The following is a 21,642-nucleotide window of genomic DNA, read 5'->3' as shown; positions in this document are numbered from 1 at the left end:
TTTTAAAATAAATAGTCTATGAGTGGAAGCTACAGTTCTAGTGCCAGGACCTATGGCAAGTATTTTATGTGCAGAAAATTAGCTTTGTGCACCCAAAGGATGTTTTCTGCACGTAAATTATGATTTATGCACACAGAATGTGTTCTGTGCATAATTAGGAAAAGAGAGATAAGAGCATAGCTGTTGTGCTCTTGAGTGCTGGGACCTGTACTTTCAATTTATGAGCAGAAAATACACTTTGTGCACTCACAAAATGTCTTCAGCAGAAAAGCTCTTTTTGTGTGCATAAATCATTTTATGCATGGAAAACAAGACTGTGCACATAAACCATGTTTCTGTATATAAAATATGATGTCTGCACATAAATCACATTTTGCTGTACATTTTGTGCACATTTTTTGGTTTGGTTGCATTTTTTTATTCTTTACTTATAATTTCTAATATTACAATTCAAGTTTGGCTTGAAAGACAGAAAATCATCTAAAGAAACAAATCATAAAAGAAATTATAACATATCAAACTCAAATCTAGTCTACCAAATAGATTCAAATGCACCATGAAGAAAATATTCAAGAATATAATTGTAGCCATAGTCAGAGGTTATATATATATATATATATATATATATATATATATATATATATATATATATATATATAAATGAACATCTTAAGTGAGAGCAGAAACAGAAGGTGGCAAAGACTTTATAAGTCAAAAACAAAGCTGATTAGGCTCACAGAAGGCATAAGAAATAATAAAAAAAAAAAACCCAAAAAAATTAACAGAGCATTTGCAGAGGAATTTCAAGAAAAACAAAGCTCCTCCTAATTGCAACTCCCAGGGCCTCAAAACATTTTTACTCTTCTGCATTTACATAGAAACATCAGGAAAAGCCAGCACCCCTTTGTCTCAAAAGCATCTCATCCCAATGCTTAACATAAGGCCGCACGAAGCAGTCTCCCTCAGGTTCTAAAGCAAATTAGACTGTTAAAGTAGGTTTGGCCAATACAGTGTCCAAAGTCTCTGTTAATGCAATCATGTCTAAAGAGCGGTCAGAGATAGGAGCAAGTTCCGGAGCATTTTCTCCTTCTCCCTCCTAAAGGGTGGGTCAAAATAAATCCTTGATTCCAGTGCTACTGAAGGTTCAGAGATCTTTTTTTTTATTATTTATTAAATTTTTAATACATAGACAATATCTAAAATTATCAATGAACCAGTCAGATCAGAAATTTTAACACATCATGAAAATATTCATAATCATGCAAAAACATGCGAAAATATTCCTACCACAATACCAAATTCGTCATGAATCACATTTATGTCAATTTACTTCATAGAAACAACAAATTAATAAAGAAGGAAATGTATAAACTGTCTGACGTGTAAAAGGAAATATGGTACTTCACCGGGTTTTATTAAAGTACATAATTATTATTATAATGAATACAGGTAATTAGCGAACTAACATTTTGATTCTCCAGTTTTAGAGTGGGTTCCTACACCAGAGGAAACTCTTGCATTAATAAAGATCTCAGTTGAATTGGATCAAAAAATATATACCTAATGTTATTCAATTTAACAACGCATTTACTTGGATACCTTACTATGAAGTCTGCACCAAGATCTTTAACTTCCTGATACATTGCGAGGAATTTTTTCCTACGTAGCTGGGTTTCCCTGGCTATATCTGGGTATATATCCATATTTTCCCTCCCAAAAAAGTTTTTGATCTGTTACGAAAGAAATGCTTTAAAAAAGAATCTCTATCTGAGGGAAATAAGAAAGTGACCAGAAATGTTCCTCTAAATTCTATTTGAGTCTCCAAGGACTGTTCCAAAACATCAGTTACATTCCCATCCTGAATTTGAATCTGATTACTATTTCCTTGTAATGTTACTGTATCTTTTTTCCCTACATTCACAAAATATATTTTGGCTATTGGTGGTATTGCTTCTCTTGGAAAAACAGTAAGATCTCTGTAACATAGCTTCTTAAAGATGTCTAAAGGAAGATGTAATTTCACACATGGGAATTTTACAATCCTTAGATTCTTATACCTGATCTCATTCTCAAGAATTTCTATCTTTCTATTATTTAATGTTTCCCCTTATATTATTTTATTTTGCATCTCATGTAATTGGACTACCTGCTTTTCTATTACATTTATTTTATTTACATTTTCTTTAACAACCGGTTCTAATTGACAGATGTGATTCTTGGTTCCTAGCATTGTATTCGCTAACATAGTAATAGAAGATTCTAAGGATATCAATGCCTTCCATACCAATTCCAAAGTAATTTCTTTTTTTTCTATTAATTGCAAACCCAGAGGTTGGATCCCTATCTCAGTTCCTTGAACATGACCCGCCATGTTCAAGTCCCCTCTATCTTTAGATATTGATGCCTCCATAACCGAGTCCGGATTTTCACCACCCATTGTTCCAGAAATCTGTTGCTGCGGGACAGGTTTCTTTCCAGACTCTCCATGAGGCATATTAGGGGACCCTTTTCCATCTTCTCCTACTCCGATGGAGGTAACCTCAGCCATCAACTTTGGAGGGCTAGTTATCTCAGGGGCTAGATGTTTGTGTCCACTAGGATTAGAGGGAGTCACTGGAGCTCCGGGGCTCAAAGATGTATGGGTATCCAACATTGAAGGCGTGTGCTCTACGTCTATCAATGTAACGGATTGCCTACTCGGAGTTGAAGTGTTCGCTGGAGAAAAGAAACCAGTTATATTAGGTTGCAAAGTCATTAATGTCGGAGTAGTCGGAGTCTCCACTCGAACTCTGCCTTTGCGCTTTGTATGTGGCATTAGTTCAAAGGAAAATATTACTAATAAAACAGTTTCTTTCTACTCAATTTACTCATGGTTTGGTACCAATGGAGGGAGAAGAGCAAGAGCTTAATGTTTAAATTACATGAACATTCAATTTAGAAATGCAATCCAAATCCAAGGCAGACGAAGCCAAGCAGACAAAGCCGCGCGGCTTCGTCAGCACGCCGCAGGAAGGCACTTTAAATACCTTCCTGGTTGAAGGAAGTGACGTCAACGTCTTCAAGGCAATACAGGTAATGGTTCAAAGTTAGAAGAAAAAACGCCATCGAGGCCAGCTACCGCTAGACCCCCGGTAGGAAGCTTCTCCCTGTTCTCCTCCGATTCAGAGATCTTAAGAATCTCATGAAAACATCTTTTATACATATCTTTAGTAAATATCAAAGGTAGCTAAGGAAAATTAATAAAGCATAAATGTTTCCTCCTCAAGGAATTTTCCACACTATTAGACAAATAGCATTACCCTTCACACGTGCGTCTTGCAAAGCCTTAAAATAATCTAGACTCCCATTTATAATCAGACATGTGTCCCAAAGCCCACCAGTGAGGTTTCCCGAGAAATCACACAGATACGCAGTGTGGAGCTTTTTTCCCCCAATGTAGAAGCCATTTGAACTATAAGCAGCCTTCCCTATTTCTTCGATAGCATCCCAAATAGATGCAAATGAAAAAAACTACATCTCACCAGTTGGTTGCTTTTTTTTTTTTAAACTTCCAATGCATTAGCATACCATTAGTTTACTGCATCAGGAATATTAAAAAAAAAATGTAAATTAGCTTCTGCGTAAAGAAACTGTGTTCTCAGTTTCAGTGCATAGTTTTAAAAATCCACTTTTTGCATTGGCCCAAGACAGATGCCACTGGCCAGTTTCTCAGCTACCAGTTAATTCTCCTTAAAAACCATATTTAAGGAAACGTCCTCCACAGTTTTGCCTCTCTACCTGTGGAAAGAGCTGTCTTAGTACACGCCCCAAATGTTAAATGTTGCTACAAATACTGCAGCTTTACATGCACCATATAAACATGAGTCTAGCCAAGCTAAACCGGCATCTCATTTTGCAAGGCTGAAAGGCATTTATTCATGCACACAAACACCGATACCCAGAGGACCTCATTTTCTGAGTCTCTCTCACATTCTGTGTGTGTGCCTGGAAGAGGAATCTTTAAACATGGCACATTTACCGTGCTGTGCTGGACTATCCGAGAACCAGCTGCACAGCAGGTCCCTGCAACACGCTTCGTGACCCACTAAGGACTAAATGCCAAGAGTTCAGGAGACGGTTTGCAAAAGAAATGAAAGCATTTCTGAAAGCCCAGCAGAAGGAAAAATGGAAAGAAAGAGTGGGATGGGCTGGCGGGAGCGATCGATGGCTAGAGATGCCTCATTCTCCTCAGTATTTAAAACTCCTGAACATCTGCTCAGAGGACAGATGGCCCCTTACGCCTGTCGCATGAGGCCACTTTAACCGGACCGCTTCAAAATGAGGCCCAGAAGAGATTAGACTACATAGAAATGACTGATCCCATCAACCGGCCCTAAATGAACACTGCAATCAAATTTAGCTGAACAGGAAGGATAATCACACCGCGTATTAAGACTGAATCTGCAAAGCAGGAGTCCTCTAAAATAATGGTTTCTTTTACAAGTGGCAGGTTTATTTATCTGCAAGTTTTTATATACCGCCTTTCCAAATGCAAACAGGGCGGTTTACACACTTAAAAACCATACACAGTATGAGTAACAAACTAAATGTTACTTTCAGGGATTTTTTTTTTGTTTTTTTTTTTAAGGAAACAAACAAAAACATGCAATTAACCTGAAAATAGTCTTCAAAAGTTTTCAGCACAATAGAAATAGCTTACATTTTAGTTACTGATATTAAATAAAACCGCATACAGACTTATGGCTATCTCACGGTTAGAAAGGTTTCAAAAAGGAAACAGATGAATGGCACATTACCATTCTTTTTAAAGCAGATAAAATAGCGAGCATAATTTAGCCTGAATTTTTCTCCACAACGACTGAATGAGTAACCGGCTTAATAAATCAAGCCCAGAGCGCCTAAGAGACAGTAGTCTCCCTTCCCCCACTGATCTACTCTTGGCATCACCTCTATTTCCATATTGTACTCCAGTGCTGTTTTCATGTATAATATATTACAACTGTCAAGCAAACCCATAAAGACACACACACACACACAACATGGTAGTCATATAGAGCGTGTGCCGGAAAGAGAACGCAGAACCTAGTACCAGTGAAATGGCAAATATTTAGTATCAAATATTAAAAATGTGTTTTGTGCTAGTGGCCAGTAGACATTTCACCATCCAGTGATGTGCTAAATTACAAGTCTTAACATGGAAGTTTCTACTTTACAGCTACACTCATTTCTGTTCTGACAATAAAAACAGAACTGCTCTTCTGCCAAGTCTTTGGTATTTACATCAAGTATATATTCTTTCAACAGAAAGAAGCCTCCTAGTGTTTGGGAGGGAAATCCAAGATGGCGCTATAACGTTCTACTTGTGTTGGCGTCCTTTTGCCTTGCTGGATTTTTTTTTCTTCTCGTGATGCCTCACACCAGCCAAAAAATGTGCCAGGTAGTTGGGTTACCTCCGATGGCCCCCGCCCCCCGGTTTTTCTTAGCATGGTCCAATGTACACACATGTAGTGCGAGGGCCATTTCAACCAGAGGAAGAATCGCAATGAGGCGAGCAAGAAAAAGATTTACTTGGTCTCTCCAGTGATTCACTCACCAAGCTCTCTCCAGGAATGCGGATTCCCCCGTCGAACCTCGCCATTGGGGCCGATGCAATAATCTTCACGGAAAGCGGGCGCTGACTTTTCAGCGCCCGCTTTCTTAACGGGGGCACCGTGCAATATGTAAATTAGGGGGTCACGCTAAGAAGGAGGCGCTAGGGTCGTTTGCGCGACCTTAGCACCTCCTTGCTAACGCGACCCGCCGCGGCTGCCGGTTATGAAGACCAACGCAGAGTTTACCAGTGTCGGTCTTCATAACTCAGCGGTCTGCCGAGTTATTTTATTTTTTTTTACTTTAAAAAAAGAAGTACAGAAAAGCAGTTTTTTCTGCTTTTCTGTACTTCTTTTCAATGTGCTCAGCTATTAACGCCTGCTCCAGGCAGGTGTTAAGTCTGAGCGATAAATGTGCGTCTGAGATGCACATTTATTTTTTTGCATTTGGAGTGAATGAGTAATAGGCTCATTCACATGTATTTGCATGTGATGAGCGCTAACTCATTCACTCCGCTTCAGATGCACAGTAAATAGGCGCTAATCCCCCTATTGCATTATGGGGTGGATTAGCGCTTATTTAACCTGTGTCCGACAGTGGGTTAAACAATGCGCTTGGCTGAGCACACTGTATTGCATCGGCCCCAATTGTGAGGTGGTGTGCCCGGTCGCAGATGGCTGTGACCTTTCCTGCTCACCTCATTTTGTCCTGTAGCACCGATTCTGGCTAAGATGGCCACCACTGCCTCTGCATGCTGATCTCCCTGGTGTTCCTGGGAAGGCGTGGGCGATCCTGGTCACCATCTTGAATCTGGTGTAACTTAGGGCACGCATGCGTGCGCCTACCTCCGTCTTATCCACGTCATGGTGGGAACGTCCCCTCCACATGACGTCACTGCCTATGTGTTCTTAAGCCTACCGGACCTTCCTACCAACGAGTTAGCAAGGATTCCATCTTGCTCAATTCCTTTCCTCAGAGACGCTTTGCCTCGCTGTTCCTGCATTCCAGACTGAGTGACTCAGGTGCCCGCTCCTCGGGGGCCTTGCTACACTCAGGGCTATCCACTCCTCGGAGAGCCTTCTCTGCGAGTCTCACCTTCACCAGCTTAGTGAGTACCTCCCGCTACGGACGACTCTTCAGTGTTCCTGCTCCGGGTCTCCACTGCTGCTACAACGATCTCTCTACTGCAACACTTCAGAGTGAGTACTAGACATGCTCTACAATTCTGCTTCTCTCTTGCTGTGCGGATCCTCGGGTTACCCCGCTCTGCGGACCACTACCAAAGTTACTACTCACAAGAACCACTGAGAAGCAAGTACTACCTGGGTTACCCCGCTCTGCAGACCACTACCGGAGAATCCATCTCAGGTCTTCCTACTCACGGACTGAGTTTACTAATCCGCTCCTCGGGTTTCTCTTTGCTGTATAATAAATATATCTCTGACTCCTGTGTCCATCACTGCTGACATCCCGCCTGTCATGGAGTGGAGTCAGCTCTCTCCATGACCCAAGGGCTCACTAACCAAGTTCAAGTATAACATGAGGCCATCTGCCCCCATAGGGGTAGCGGCGCAGGCTGATGACCTCATGTCAACTGCTACTCTTTCAGCGGATGGAGGTACATACACAACTCCACGGTCTCCAGAACTTGACTTCGCTGGAAAACAACGGGGTTTGTCTGCTGCTGGCAGTTTGGGCCCTACTGAAGAAGTAGAAAGCTTGCCCTCCTTGCTGAGAATGCAGGCTCCCATGCCAGTGACTTTTTATCTTGGTAAGACCCATTCATTTCACTTGAGAGTTGTGATTTCTGCCCAGATTAACCCCATGGCGACAAAAGCATCTGACATTGAGCATAGAGTTTGTGGTGGAAGCTACAAAAACTATGATTTAGAAATCTGTTGAAGATAATATGAACGAATTAGACTCCACGAAAGCCATGCAAGTGGCTATTATTAAGGGAAATACTCTTATCTAGCAAGATGGAGAAGTTGGAAAATGCATAGAGGGCTAGAAATTTAAGGTTTATAAATTTTCCAAAGAATACTTTTACCACCACCTAAGGATATACTTAAAAGGTATTTCCTGGAAGTATTAAAGATCTTGGAAAAAGCTTTAACTCCTGTCTCCAAGGAATACTATATTCCTGGTTCCAGAAGAGAAACTTCTAAAGTGGTTCAACAAGCTTTTCCACAAACATTGGAGCTTGAAAATCTCTCCGCTTTGTTGGAAAAGTCGAGGGGGTTTATCCTGCTGCTTTGATTGTTTCTTTTTTGCTCGAGCCGAACAGAGATTGGATACCATGTCTGTTTTTCAGACACAGATCTGAATTTTTCTTAAACTGCAAAGTTAGAATTTTTCCTGATGTGGCAAGGTAGACCCAGACGAGGTGTCAGCAGTTTTTGATTTTGAAACCTAGGGTTTTGCAAGTGGATGCTATCTTCTTTTTGAAGTTTCCCTGTAAATGTATAAAGTACAAGGGCGCCTCAGGTCTTTTTTTCAATCTGCTCAAATATCCCTTTTTCTGGCTGATAAGAAACAGACTTCTACTTCTCCACTGGCCACTTAAATGCCATAATTCAGACAGTTTTTGAATCCAATTACTTATTAGCCCTCATAGTTACTTATATTTTGTATAATTCATTAAATTGTATATATGACTTCAAATTGTGTCTAGATGTCCCTCGTTGGGGACTTGGTTTGTACTTGACAATACTTAATTCTTCTTACTTGTTTTTCCTTGATTATATTATATTGTCAATTCTATTTTTCATGACAACATGTTTAATTTTTTTTATTTTATTTGTTTTATACTAATGAAATTTTTTGTAATTTTCTCTTCCATTTTATTTTTTATTGATTTTATATTTATATTTGTAACCGTTTTGACCAAGTCATTGTAAAGGCAGTATATAAACATTTTAAAATAAAAATAAATAATTTGTCTTGTAAAATAATAAAGAAAAAGAAACATGCCTCTTATCCTGTACCAAAATGTTTCTCTCTCCCACCTCCCCCTAAGCCTGTGTATATACCATTAGAGTTCTAGCATTTATTTATTTGCTGCTTTACCCTTTATGCTACACTATGGAGGTCTTGCTGCCATATTCCTGATGCTTGGGAATCTTGCTCCACTCTGCCTTGCTGCTGTATCCCAGACTCTACACCTCAGGGGTCTTGTTGCCACTTTGGCTTGCTGCTGCATTATTTACGTTACACCTTGTGGGTCTTTCTGACATTCAGCCTTGCAGCCATACCCCAGATTCTACACCTTGGGGCGTTCTTGCCACTGTAAGTGGCTGCATTGCACATCTCATGGTGCTTAGGGGTCTCCATGCCACTCTTCTTGCTACTTTGTCTCTGTCAGTGCCTGTGTTGTGTGTGTGTGTGGGGGGGGGGGTGCTCTGCATCTTTGTTCCCCCTTCATGGTGCCTTAAAACGTTCATGCCACTCTTGGTACCACATTTCTCCTTTCATGCTACCCTTTGGGGATCATGCCACTGTTTTTGGTGCCCTCTTTTGAAGCCTTGGGGTGGCTTGATACTTGCTGCTGCTTTGCTCCTCTGATGGTACCTTGGAGAACACCTGCCACTGCTGGTACCCTTTTGCCCCTTTACAGTGCCTTAGGCTATTCATGCCACTTTGCCAATGCTTTGGTACCTTGGAGCTCTCGTCTCCCTTCTGATACTGTCTACGCACACATTTCATTAGAATTCATTTAAAAAAAGTTTTTTTGAAGCTCAAAATAGGATGCATTGCTTCCCCCACTGACTTTAGTGGGAAATTAATGAAACAAAAGTTCCGCAGGGTTCCTCCCTTTCACCGACACTTTTCAACTTATACCTTCTCCCGCTTTGCCAATTGCTAAACAAATTGAACCTTAAACACTTCATATTTGCCGACAATGTCCAGATTCTGATCCCCATTAAAGAATCCATCACTAAAGCTCTAGAACTTTGGGAAAATTGTTCTCATGAAATCAACGATCTCTTATCCAGCTTAAATTTAATTCTAAACCAATCAAAAAGCGAATTCATTCTAATCTCTCCAGACAATTGCAAAATCACTACAAACCCTCCAGCCAACTTGCAAACCTCAAAAGTAAGAGATTTAGGAGTTTCCATAGACAACCGATTAAATTTTAAATCATTTATCAACCAAACAACCAAAGACTGCTTCCACAAACTGCACGTATTAAAAAGGATAAAACCCCTATTTCACTTCCATGACTATAGAACAGTGCTCCAAGCAATAATATTTGCTAAAATTGATTACTGCAACTCGATTCTTCTAGGCCTCCCATCAGCACATACTAAACCTCTCCAATTGATACAGAACACGGCAGCAAGAATACTAACAAACAAAAGGAGAAGAGATCACATTACACCAGTCCTCAAAGACCTTCACTGGTTACCAATCCATTATAGAATAATTCATAAGTCCCTCACCACAATCTACAAGAATATCCATGGGCTGGCTCCACTCGATCTACAAATAGCTCTCAAAAAACACTCCTCCAATAGACCCATCAGAGAAGCTTATAGAGAATATCTACAGGTACCACACAACAATACCACCCAACATATAACATTGAGAGATCGGGCCTTCTCCACAGCAGGTCCCCCACTATGGAACTCAATCCCCTTAGAATTAAGACAGGAACCATGTCTCCTAACCTTCAGAAAGAGACTGAAAACATGGCTGTTCATGAAAGCATTTCCAGACCCTTAAGGATTCACTTCCAGCAATTGCAGCAAAATCTAATACAGCAATACTGAACATTTTCTATCAAATAAAATATTTATTTAAAAGAACAATTACTTAATTGAACATTCCCTTCTAAACGGAATCAATCACTACAAACCAATCACTACAATGTTCTAATTCTTATTAAACTTGTTTATCTTTCCTTTAACTCTAATCCCAGTTAGAATAACCCCTGTTTATTGTAACTTTCTCTTCCGTGCACTTGTTTTATACTACTGTAATGTATACTCTTATGTTTTAGTTATGTATGTTATAATGTATTGATCACCCCTTGTTTTATGTAAACCGACATGATACGTACTCCCGTGAATGCCGGTATAGAAAAACACAAATAAATAAATAAAAATAAAAACAAAATGAAAATTTTGCCTTTGCACATCCCTAAATGCCACCTGCTTTTGTTCCACAGTGAAATGTGGTGAGCCAACACTACACAGTGTACAGAACGGCACAGGAACGAGAGGGCTTCTTCCTCATGCACTCGCTTTAATCAAACCGACCATGCTGAAGGCCACCTAGCATTCCTGATGTGCACGAAAGCTCAGACCTCTTAATTACGCCAGCCTAGGAAATGCCAGTGCGCCCCAATTAGCTCAAGAAAAGGAGAGAGTGGGTGTACATAAATATTTTAGATGATTCAGTGGTTTTCGCTGTGCATCTCAACAGAATACAAATGGACCTCCGACAAAAACTGTATTCAGGTCACTCAAGCGGCCCCTTCCACCGGTCTCCAGGAAACAGGCTCATGAGCAGGGGCAATTACCAGGTCACCGATGCAAGCCACATTTCCTTCACAGCCCACCATAACCAGTTAAGGATTAAACCATCACCAGCATTCGGTTGCATTCTTTTTGTTCCTGTGGTTTTTAATGTTTTATTATATATTTTGTTTTATCTTCTCTTAATGCTCATGTGATTTTATACCTTGCCCAGTGTGCCTTCAGACAAATGGGACTGTGCTAAAAATGATTAACCAATGCCGCGTACATATAAAAACCTACATGTAGGTTTTACAGAAACTAGATTGCGTGTTTCTGCAGGGTTTGTTGAAGGTAGCATGTGTTGCTGATTTTGCTCTTCACATCAATTGCATTTACTGTATATCAGTGGCGTGCGGTCATCAGGGCCTTCAAGGGATTTGGCGAATCCCCTGCCCTCGGACCCTCTGTTTTTTGTTTTGTATTATTTTTTCAGCCGCATGTGTGTGTGTGGCAGCCGTGGCCAAAAGAAACAGCAGATTGCAGCACAAGTGCACGACAGGGTGGGAGGAGCCAATAAGGAGTATTGGAGTGAGCAGGTTGGGGTCTTTATCGCAGCAGGGCCAATCAGCAAGTTCAGGCCTAAACGACTGCAGAGCAGCACAGCCTGGGGCAGAAGGTGGGACCTTTGGCTTGAAGCAAGGTCCTGCCATCAACCCTGTGCAAAAAAAAAGCAGGGAGGGAGTGAGGGACTGCGATGGGACCTTCAATCTGACTGACTCTAGTTGAGCTAGCTGCGTGCACCCGGGGGCCCCATGCGGATATGAGGGCAGGAGAACCTACCACTTACATAGAAGAGGTAGGAGGAGAGGATATAAGTGTGTGGCTTGCAACGCCAGCTATAGGTATTTAAGGTCAGTGTGTGAGTATGCGAGGGGAAATAGAGCAGAAAATAAGACTGCTGGGGTTTGGGGGGGTTGGAGAGAGGGGTTGGGGAGCTAGAAAATGGGACTGGGGAGTCTGGAGAGGAAGCTGAGAAGCAAGACTGCTGGGGATGAGTGTGGAAAGGGAGAGGGGGCTGGAGAGCAAGACCCCTAGGAACAGGCAGGTCTGCGAGGGGGCTCGGGAGCAATTCTGCTGGGGATGACTGAAAGCGGAGAAAGGGCTGGAGATAAAGACTGCTGCTAGGGAGCAAGAGTGTTGGGGACAGGGAGAGGGGCTTGTGACAAGACTGCTAGGGGATAATGTGGGAGGGGAGGGGGCTGAAGAGCAAGACTATTAGGGACTGGGAATCTGGGGAACAAGACTGCTGGGGACTGGAAGGTATGAGGGGAGAGGGGAGGCTGAGGAACAAGAGAGCGTATGAATGTGTGTGTATGGGGGGAGGGGTATGTGCGAGAACCAGTGTGGGTGAGATGGTCTCTGTCTGTCGAACATTTGTGTGGCCCCCTTCTCCCAATCCAGGAAGTTCTCTGGAAGACTAGAAATTTAAAAAAAAATCCCAGGTATGGATAGCGAGAGATTTTTTTAATCCTTAAGAACAGGGGTGGGCAATTCCGGTCCTCGAGGGCCACAAACCAGTCTGGTTTTCAGGATATCCCTAATGAATATGCATGAGAGAGATTTGCATGCACTCTGCCTCAGTTGTATGCAAATCTATGTCATGCATATTCATTAGGATATCCTAAAACCTCGACATGTTTGTGGCCCTCGAGGACTGGAATTGCCCACCCCTGCTTAAGAACATAAGAATATAAGAAATTGCCATGCTGGATCAGACCAAGGGTCCATCAAGCCCAGCATCCTGTTTCCAACAGTGGCCAATCCAGGCCACGGGAACCTGGCAATTACCCAAACACCAAGAAGATCCCATGCTACTGATGCAATTAATAGCAGTGGCTATTCCCTAAGTAAACTTGATTAATAGCCATTAATGGACTTCTCCTCCAAGAACTTATCCAAACCTTTTTTGAACCCATCTACACTAACTGGATGTTATCTGATGCATCTACTGTTTTGAATTATTATATTGGTGTTTTGGGAAATTTATAAACATTTTTATGAAGTTTTAGTTCTTGGATGCTCTATTCATCAGCTGTTTTGAAATATTCTTTTTATTAGAATGGTTTTATTTATTTATTTATTTATTTAACGTTTCTTTTATACCGATGACCGTTTGCACATCGCGTCGGTTTACAGCAAACACAAACCATTGGGCGGAGCCCTTACATAAAACAGAATATAGTGAGCTAGGTAACATATAACAAATGTTTGGGAGGAGCCCTTACATAAAACACACAACCACGGTTAGAAGCCATGGGTATATGATAAGTACTTGAACTATAACAATAACTATATACACAGTTGGTGCGCAGTACAAAATCGATAAGCAAGAGGCGTTCATACCAGGATATCAGTGTAACATTCATAGAGTAACATTCCTAGTGGGGAATTATGTAATGGGGGGTGTAGTGGAGTAAGCCTGCTGGAAAAGCCAGGTTTTAAGCTTCTTTTTTGAAAGCGGGGGGTGTAGGTCTCAGTGCGAATATCATGGGGAAGTGAGTTCCATAGCGTGGGGCCGGCAAGGGAGAAGGCTCTGTTCATTGTGGATGTGAGCTTAAAAGATTTGATAGATTGGGCTTGGAGTGTTCCTTGGAGTGCTGGGCGGGTAGGTCTCTTGGAAGTACGGGGTAAAAGGGGAGGGTTAAGCCAGTTGAGGTTGGAATTTAATAGACACTTGTGTATGATCGATAGAGTTTTATAAAGAATTCGTGACTGTATGGGGAGCCAGTGTAGTTGCATGAGTGTGGGGGTGATGTGTTCTCTTTTCTTTGTGTTTGACAAAATCCGAGCGGCGGCATTTTGAAGGAGTTGGAGTGGCCTGGTGTGTATTGCAGGAATGCCAAGCAAGAGCGCATTACAATAGTCAACCTTCGACAAGATAATAGCTTGAAGGACCGTACGGAAATCATTGACATGAAGCAAGGGTCTAAGCTTCTTTATTGTTTGCAGTTTATAGTAGCAATCCTTTATGATGGATTTGATGAATGGTTTGAACGAGAGGTGATTATCAATAATAACTCCTAGGTTACGAGTGTGTGACGGGAAGTTGGTGGCAGAGTAGGCAGGAGGGATGTCTGGGAGCGGTTGCTTATTCGATATGACTAACAGCTCGGTTTTGTTGGTGTTAAGTGCTAGGTGCATGTCCTTAAGGAGCTGATTGATAGAGGAGAGACAGGATTCCCAGCTGTGTAGAGCAGTTTGGATGGTGTCTGAGAAGGGGAAGATGATTTGTACATCATCAGCATATATAAAATGCTTAATGTGTAGATTAGAGAGTAGTGTAGTGAGGGGCAGCATGTATATGTTAAACAAAGTAGATGAGAGTGAGGAACCTTGGGGAACACCTTGGGGGAGACTGATGGGATCAGATTCATTGTTGTCGATAGAGACAGTGAAAGTACGATCTTGGAGATATGATTGAATCCAATCAATGGCCTTGCCAGCAATCCCAATATTTCTGAGTATGTTGAGTAGGACATCGTGATTAACAGTGTCAAACGCGGCTGAGATATCAAGTAATGCGATAAGGAAGGATGATCCTGAGTCGATTCCTTTGATAAGGGTATCGTGTAGGGAGAGGAGCAATGTTTCAGTGCTTAAATGCTTCCTGAAACCATATTGTGTTGGAGGGAAGATGTTATTCTGTTCTAGGTGATCGGATAGGCGTGTGTTTACTAGCTTTTCAAGAACTTTAGCTAGGAGGGGTAGGTTGGACACCGGTCTGTAATTAGACAGGGTGGTGGGTTCAAGATTGGCTTTTTTGAGGATGGGTTTCACTATGGCTTGTTTCAGAGGAGTGGGGACGATGCCATGCTCTAGGGAACAATTAAGAATATTTGAAATGGGTTTAGCGATAACATTGTGTATAGAAAGTAGGAGTTTAGAGGGGATAGTTTCAGAGGGGTGAGTGGAGGGTTTCATTTTCTTAAGTATGTTCTCTACTTCGAGGGAGGAAGAGGACTCAAATGATGAAAGGGAGTTGGGGGAGTTGATGATGGGAAGAGAAATATTGAGATTGTTGTGCGAAAATTGTGCTGTGATGGAAGATACCTTGTTTTTAAAAAATTGTGCTAATTCGTTGCAGCGATTTGTGGAGGATATATCTGATTGTTGTGTGTGTATGGGAGAAGTCAAGTTAGCAACCATGGTGAAAAGAGCCTTGGGGTTGTATTGCAGACCGTTTATTTTATTGGCGTAGTATTCCCGTTTGGCATGTTGGATAGCATTTCTATAATCATGCATATGTTGATAGTAGAGAGTTTTGGTAGCGGGGGATTGGAGTTTGCGCCATGACCTTTCCGTGGCTCTGAGTTGGGTTTTGAGATTTCTGAGGGAAGGAGTGTACCAGGGCTTCTTGTTTTTTCTGTAGGGGTTGATAGTTTTCGTTATCTGATTGTTTTATTTTTCTTGATTTTGTTTGTTGGTCTTTCTGTATTGTGTATTTGTGACCAAGGGGAAAGATTCTGCTAGTGTATAGTTTCTTGGCAGGCTGTGATAGCTTTTACTGGATTGGGTAAGTACTATCCAGAAATACTATAGGTGAGCTGTTGAGTGAATGTAGGAACCGTCTTTAGATGTGAAGGTCTCTGATCTGCACAAAGGAAGAGAGTGGAGTAAAGAACTCACACATGATGCACTAATCCAGACAAGAGAATGTGTGGCAACACTCTAGACTGATCAGTTTTTCCACACTTATCCATTTATTTGGCAGATAACAGCAATGCATAAATGAATGATGGTGGATATAGTTCCATGGCACGGGTGCTACGTCGGGAGGAACACAAAGGATAATCTCATCATGTCAGGAAGGAAAAAACTTTTATTGCCTTAATGTGGTTCACAACTCCTTAAAGATGCTTAGTTGTATGAAATAGATGCTTCGGTGCTCCCCCCTTAGTTCTTAAGATTTTTATAAGTGTCCCAATGGAATGTGACAGCATTTCCCTCAGCATTTAAACAGAGTTATGTACATGTTTCAGACCACAGCAAGACACACACACGTCAAAGACGTAAGCTAAAGAGGAAGAGGATACAAAGACAACTATGTAACCACACTGAACGTGAACAAAAGCTCGTTGTGTCACACCAAAATTCCTCTAAACAAAGCCACCAAGTACCTGAAATCCAGCACCATTCATCCAGGGGATACCAAGTAAACAACATGGTTGCATGCCATGACTTCAGGCCTTCAATGGCAAACATCAATCACAAGAGCCAGCACAAGCCTTGAGCTGTAAATCCTCTGACAAAGTGATCGGTGCATTTCACAAAGCTACTTTAGCAAATAAAAATACAATACAAAGCACAAGGTATGTAAAAGGAGAACGGCCAACAATTTCTGTTACATAACTTTTGATTTTAATGCCAGAAAAGTAGTGAATGCATGATGGCGCGTCATTTGTTTACCTGTGAATCTATGACAACCTTCCATGAAACTCAGCTTTTTGTTTGCTTTCCTGTACAGGTTTGAAGCCCAACCAGACTCTTGCCTACAGACTTGGACCACTAATATCAACTGTTAATATATACCGCAGGCCCTCATTTAAATACTCAATTGCGCGCCCAAGAGAGTGGCCTGGGCGCGCGTCGGGAGAGCGGGCCCTCGCCTCGGAGCGCCGGCTCTCCTGCAGTTTTTTTTTTTTACTGTATCGGCCCGATTGAAAGTGAAGATGCAGGGAGAGAGAATGTGCTGAGAATGAAGGTGCTAACAAAATCTGTAAACATTGGCCAAACTTGCCTGTTTCTTGCCTCAATCACTTCCCTCTGGTCTTATCCCTAAATTTCCCTATTAATTTAAGAGAAAAAAAAAATGTCTGCAACTTAGTATGGTTACTCCCTGTTTTTAAAAATTATCTTCCCCAAGTTCACTCGAGTTGCTTGTGCTGCGTTCGTTGCTCAAATGGGGTGGTGTCTGCTGGTATTATTCCATGCCTCCGCTTCCCCAACCATTTTGATCAGGGAGAGTCCTGCCGTCTGTGGCTGCCAAAGAGAAGCTCCACTGCAGATACAAGACAGGCAGCCGGCGGATCCCAGTCTGATCGGTGCTGCGTGAGACCCGCTAATAATTCTCTTAACTCAATCTCACCATAGGCATTCCCCTACCACTCATAACCACTGACCTACCACACCAGGCAACCACGCAACCCTAACTGATGCAGCGGTCCGGTAGGTAACGGGCGAGGAGCTGCCTGGCAGGAGGAAGCCGGGAGCAGTATGGGGAATCTTACTTCGACACTTTCCCCAGAGCCCTGAGAAGCCCAGAGATATAGGGGCAGAGCTAGCGATACAGGGGAGAAAGCCCGGGCAAAGGAAGCGAGCTCTCGCTGCAGGAAGCTCAGCGTTTGTAGCCAGTTACACAAGGATGAAGGCGGACCATGGCCCCTGGTGCCTGCAGCTCCCTACCTCTCCCACAGCACTCATGTGGAAAATGGGAAGGAGCTGTGCAGACCAGCTGAATGGGCTCATACAGGGCTCGCGCTGTCAACAGTTGTGGCAAGAGAGGCCAGTGTTAGAGAAACACGGAGCAAAAAGAAATAGGAACATGGGAGAAAGAACCTGGAGAGAGAGCAGGGACACAGCACTGGAGCAGGGAAGAATGGTGGAAGAGGCAGGGGAAAAAAAACAAGGAAAGAGGAGGGAGAAGAAACAGATGGAATGGAGAAGGAAGAAATGTGGAATGGAGGTGGAGAAGGAAAGAACACGAAAGGGGAGAGGAAGGGAGAAAGACAATGGAGAGGAGCTTAAAGGTGAACAGAGACGGGTTAAGGGGGTTAAAAGGGTAAGCGAGGGACGGAGGAAGACTGGAGGAAGGGCGCAAGCTTCATTTACTTTTTTTTTTTTTTTACGCAGCCTCCGTGTGCCGCACTAGGATATCTGTGCAGGTTTCGGAGGAGGATCTGCACAGCAGTGCCTCACTGCACTTGGATGGAGTGGCTAGAGTAGGAGCAGCTTCCAAGACCATCACCCGCCAAGACCACCGCCTCAGAAATAAGAGGCAAACCAGAATGTCACTTCTCTTGGGTGCTATTGGGAAAGACAGGCTAGAAATTTCATTAAATTAACTGATTCTTATGATTGCATACAACTGCTGAATTAACTCTATAAGCAGTTTAAAGAAATCCACTTGAATGAAATTAAAAAACATAATTCAGTGGTTAATGATGTTGCAACCCCTCATTACATTTTAATATCTCTGTTTAGATACTTTGATAAAACAGTTCTGTTTGAACCACCATTTGGGAGTGCAATACTCTACATTGTGCTGATTTGCAAAGTGAATCAATTTAATCTAGGCTGAATATGACAGTGATTAAAGATGGGTGCAATGCCTTTGGGAAGGCATTAGAATATACAGAGTTATGTTCTGTGCAATGTGTCACACTGTTTGACCCTTTCACCTCAGATGCAATAGAAAACAAATCATAACTTCCTCCAAGAGACAACTTCAGTTACGCATAAGTAGACCGAGCTGGCAAACGATGGCCGACTGTTGGTGCACACACATTAGCACAAAGGGCTTCTAAGTAAAGATGAGCGGATGGATGACACGCGCAGGACATAGGAAAGCCAAACCAGCAGGCTACGTTTTAGTTAAACACTGAAGTTTTAAACACGGAGTATTCTGTAACTGGAGCGAGAGACACGGGCCTTCCCAGCTCAGAGTCAGAATCCAGGCCTCTCAGTCACAGCCGAGGATGGGGGAAAGGGATCAGGAATGGAGAGATGAGAAAAGGAGTACTGAGGACAGAAGTGAAGGAGGGAACATCGGGATGGAGGAGGAGAGAGGAAGGGCAGGGGGAGGATTGGGACACATTGGGCAGGGTAGAAAAGGAAGGAAACCACAGACCCCAGTCACACTCCCCCATCCCCTTCTCCCCCCCCTCGCATCCCAGTGCCCCCCCCCACCACCACGATACCACCCTCATTCACACTCCACACCCACTCCAATCTCCTCATTCTCCTCCCCATTTCCTTCCTCACTTTCACTATGGCGCTCTCTCCCATCCCACAATCTGTCACTTTCCTCTCTTACTCTCCCCACACCCTGTGATGTCTCATAACTCTTCCGCCCATCCCCACCTCATTCACTCTCTCCCATCATTCCTTCCCCTTCCCCCATGATCTCACTATTTCTTCCATCCACCCCTACCCCCTTCACTCTCCCCTCCCTCAACCTTCCCCTCGCTTTCCCTGGTTCATGCCACCCCCCCTACCTGATCCCCCCCCCACCCTCTCTGGTTTACTTCCCTTCCCCTGTCCCCTCTTTGTTCACTCTCCCCCCCCCCCCCCCCAAATCTCCTCACTCCCCCTAGTTCATGCCCTCTTCCCCCATGAACCTCTCACTCACTTTGGTTATTATGCCCCCCCACCTACCCACCCACCACCATCTCACTCACCTCGATTCATTCCTTCCCTCCCCATGATTTCTTCACTCCCTCCCACCCCCCAATCCCCTCACTCATTCACCCTGGTTCACTCCCTCCCCCGATCCCCTCACCCTCCATGTCAGGGATGGGAAAGCGGCCTTGAAGTGGCTCAGGAAACCCCCTCCTCCTCCTCCGCTGCTGGGGCCAGACTGTGCCATGTGGTTCAAAGCCAAACATTCAGGCCCCAGCAGCAGAGGAAGACGGCAGGGTCCGAGGCACTTCAAGGCCTCCATCCTCCCATTTCCCAACAGACGGGTGAGCGAGGGGATGGCTGGATGGGGGCAGCGAAGCAACGCGACGTCCCACTGCCATCAAATGCTGCTTCTCTTCGAAGGACGAGGGGGCCACTGGAAGATGCCACTTCTCCCATGGCCCTGCTATCCGATGAGAGGATAGGAAGACCGTGCAATCGCAAACTTTTATTACAAATGTCCTTGCAAGCACTTCTCAGCACTTCCCCGATGCGCCTCCCCCACCCTGCCCCTAGGCCCAGATGCCTAAGCCCAGACTCCTCTTACCCGGCCTGAGAGGTTGTCCTGCAGAAGCGTTTGCTGCAGCGTGGGGGCCACTTCTTCCAGCTGAAGCATGTGACAGAGATCAGTCAGCTCTTCCTGGCCCAGTGATCCAGTGCCTGTCAAGTCAAAGCTGTGAAACAGCTCCTTGAGTCGGGCCTCATACTGGTCCTGCTCTGCTTCATCCATCCCATAGCCCCACTGCCTTGCCTGCAATAAAGAGCAGAGATGAGAAAAAGAGAGAGTTACTAGTGCCTTACAACTAGCACCGGAGCAGGAACAGACAGAATTACAGCAGATAAAGGTCCAGTGTCCTACAGCATATTTATGAAGAGGTCCTATAATCGTTTCCCGTGACTAGCTTCTGGGGGTGACGACAATAGACGGGTGAAATCATTAAAGAATGCAGGAGGAGGAGGTTTCAGTCAAGTCACTATTCTGTAAAACCATATTTTTTTCAGACTCTGGATTCCAGTCCACTACCGGATCATTGAATCCCAGCAACGGCATTGCAGCCCTATCCCCCGAAGGAGTGGCTGGGGAAAGAGTGCCGCCAACTCACAGCTCAAAACAGATGTCAGGTTTGAGCCATGTCATGATCACCGAGAGGAACAAGAGTAAGGGCAGTGTGTGAACTCAGTCAGAACTAAACGGAACCGTAAGAGTCTGTAGCACAGGGTGAGATGAACGAGAGAGAGAGAGAGAGAGAGAGAGAGAGAGAGCCAATGAAGGAGGGGCGGGACAGCGTAAGCAATGGAGGGGGTAGTGGGGCGACCCGGGACAGAACAAAATGGAGGAGATGGAGCAGACAGAGAAGACAGAAGGGGGGGGGGGGGAACAGCATAACAGTGAGGAAAGGGAAGTGGGGAAGGTAGTGAGAACTGGGAACAACAGAGAAAGAGAGAAATGGATTCAACATCAAACGGATATGCAAGCAGTGTTTTCATCTCGCCATCCAGGCTGAGATCAAGAAGAGGCAGGCCCAACCATTACATTAAAAGTGAAACCACCTTTTTTTTTTTTTTGCATGGATGATATTTTAAATGATTTATGAACATCACCAATGTCTTACTCTTACATATTATTGAAGTGCTTAAGACTAACAATCATTACCCTTATTTTCAAAAAATTTACATTGGAAGATATTTTTCGATTCCTGAGGATTGTTTCACTTCAACTAAATCCTAACAAATAAAAAACCCTATATGAAATAGCAAATCTTTTTCTGCACTGTCATGCCTCTTCCATGGTCAGTGGAAGGGAGTTATTCGCCGTGCTAACTGAAGAGCTGTCTACAGGCCTTATTCACCACAAGCAAGAACAGAGGGGAAAAAATAAACAGCCGAGACAAAAGTGACTGGGATTTTTAAAGGGGCACATTTTATGAGCAATTTTACACAGGGACAGCTGACATCTCAAGACAGATGTACAGAGCGGGTGTGCCTGTCCTATCTGCAGTATCTCGTCAACCAGACACTGGCGAGACTAAGCATGAATAGCAATGTTGATTCATATTCAAGGGATCTTGAGCTCCCCCTGCAAGAAATGCTTAATACTCAAATACCTAAACTTACACTTAAATCTACACCA

General features: G+C 43.4%; 1 protein-coding gene across 3 annotated transcripts in view; it reads right to left on the bottom strand.

Moving 5' to 3' along the window:
- The window catches only part of NIN (ninein), a 274,889-nt gene that overhangs the window by 243,374 nt on the left and 9,873 nt on the right, over positions 1-21,642 (bottom strand). For all 3 annotated transcript variants that reach the window (XM_029598345.1, XM_029598344.1, XM_029598347.1), the window contains exon 2: positions 20,059-20,262. In XM_029598345.1, coding sequence (XP_029454205.1) covers positions 20,059-20,241 — 183 coding nt within the window. In that variant the 5' untranslated portion in view covers positions 20,242-20,262. The remainder of the gene's footprint in view (positions 1-20,058; positions 20,263-21,642) is intronic.

Source organism: Rhinatrema bivittatum, chromosome 4 (genome assembly GCF_901001135.1).
Source record: "Rhinatrema bivittatum chromosome 4, aRhiBiv1.1, whole genome shotgun sequence".
Taxonomy (NCBI): Eukaryota; Metazoa; Chordata; class Amphibia; order Gymnophiona; family Rhinatrematidae; genus Rhinatrema; species Rhinatrema bivittatum.
This window is presented reverse-complemented; position numbering and strand designations above follow the sequence as displayed.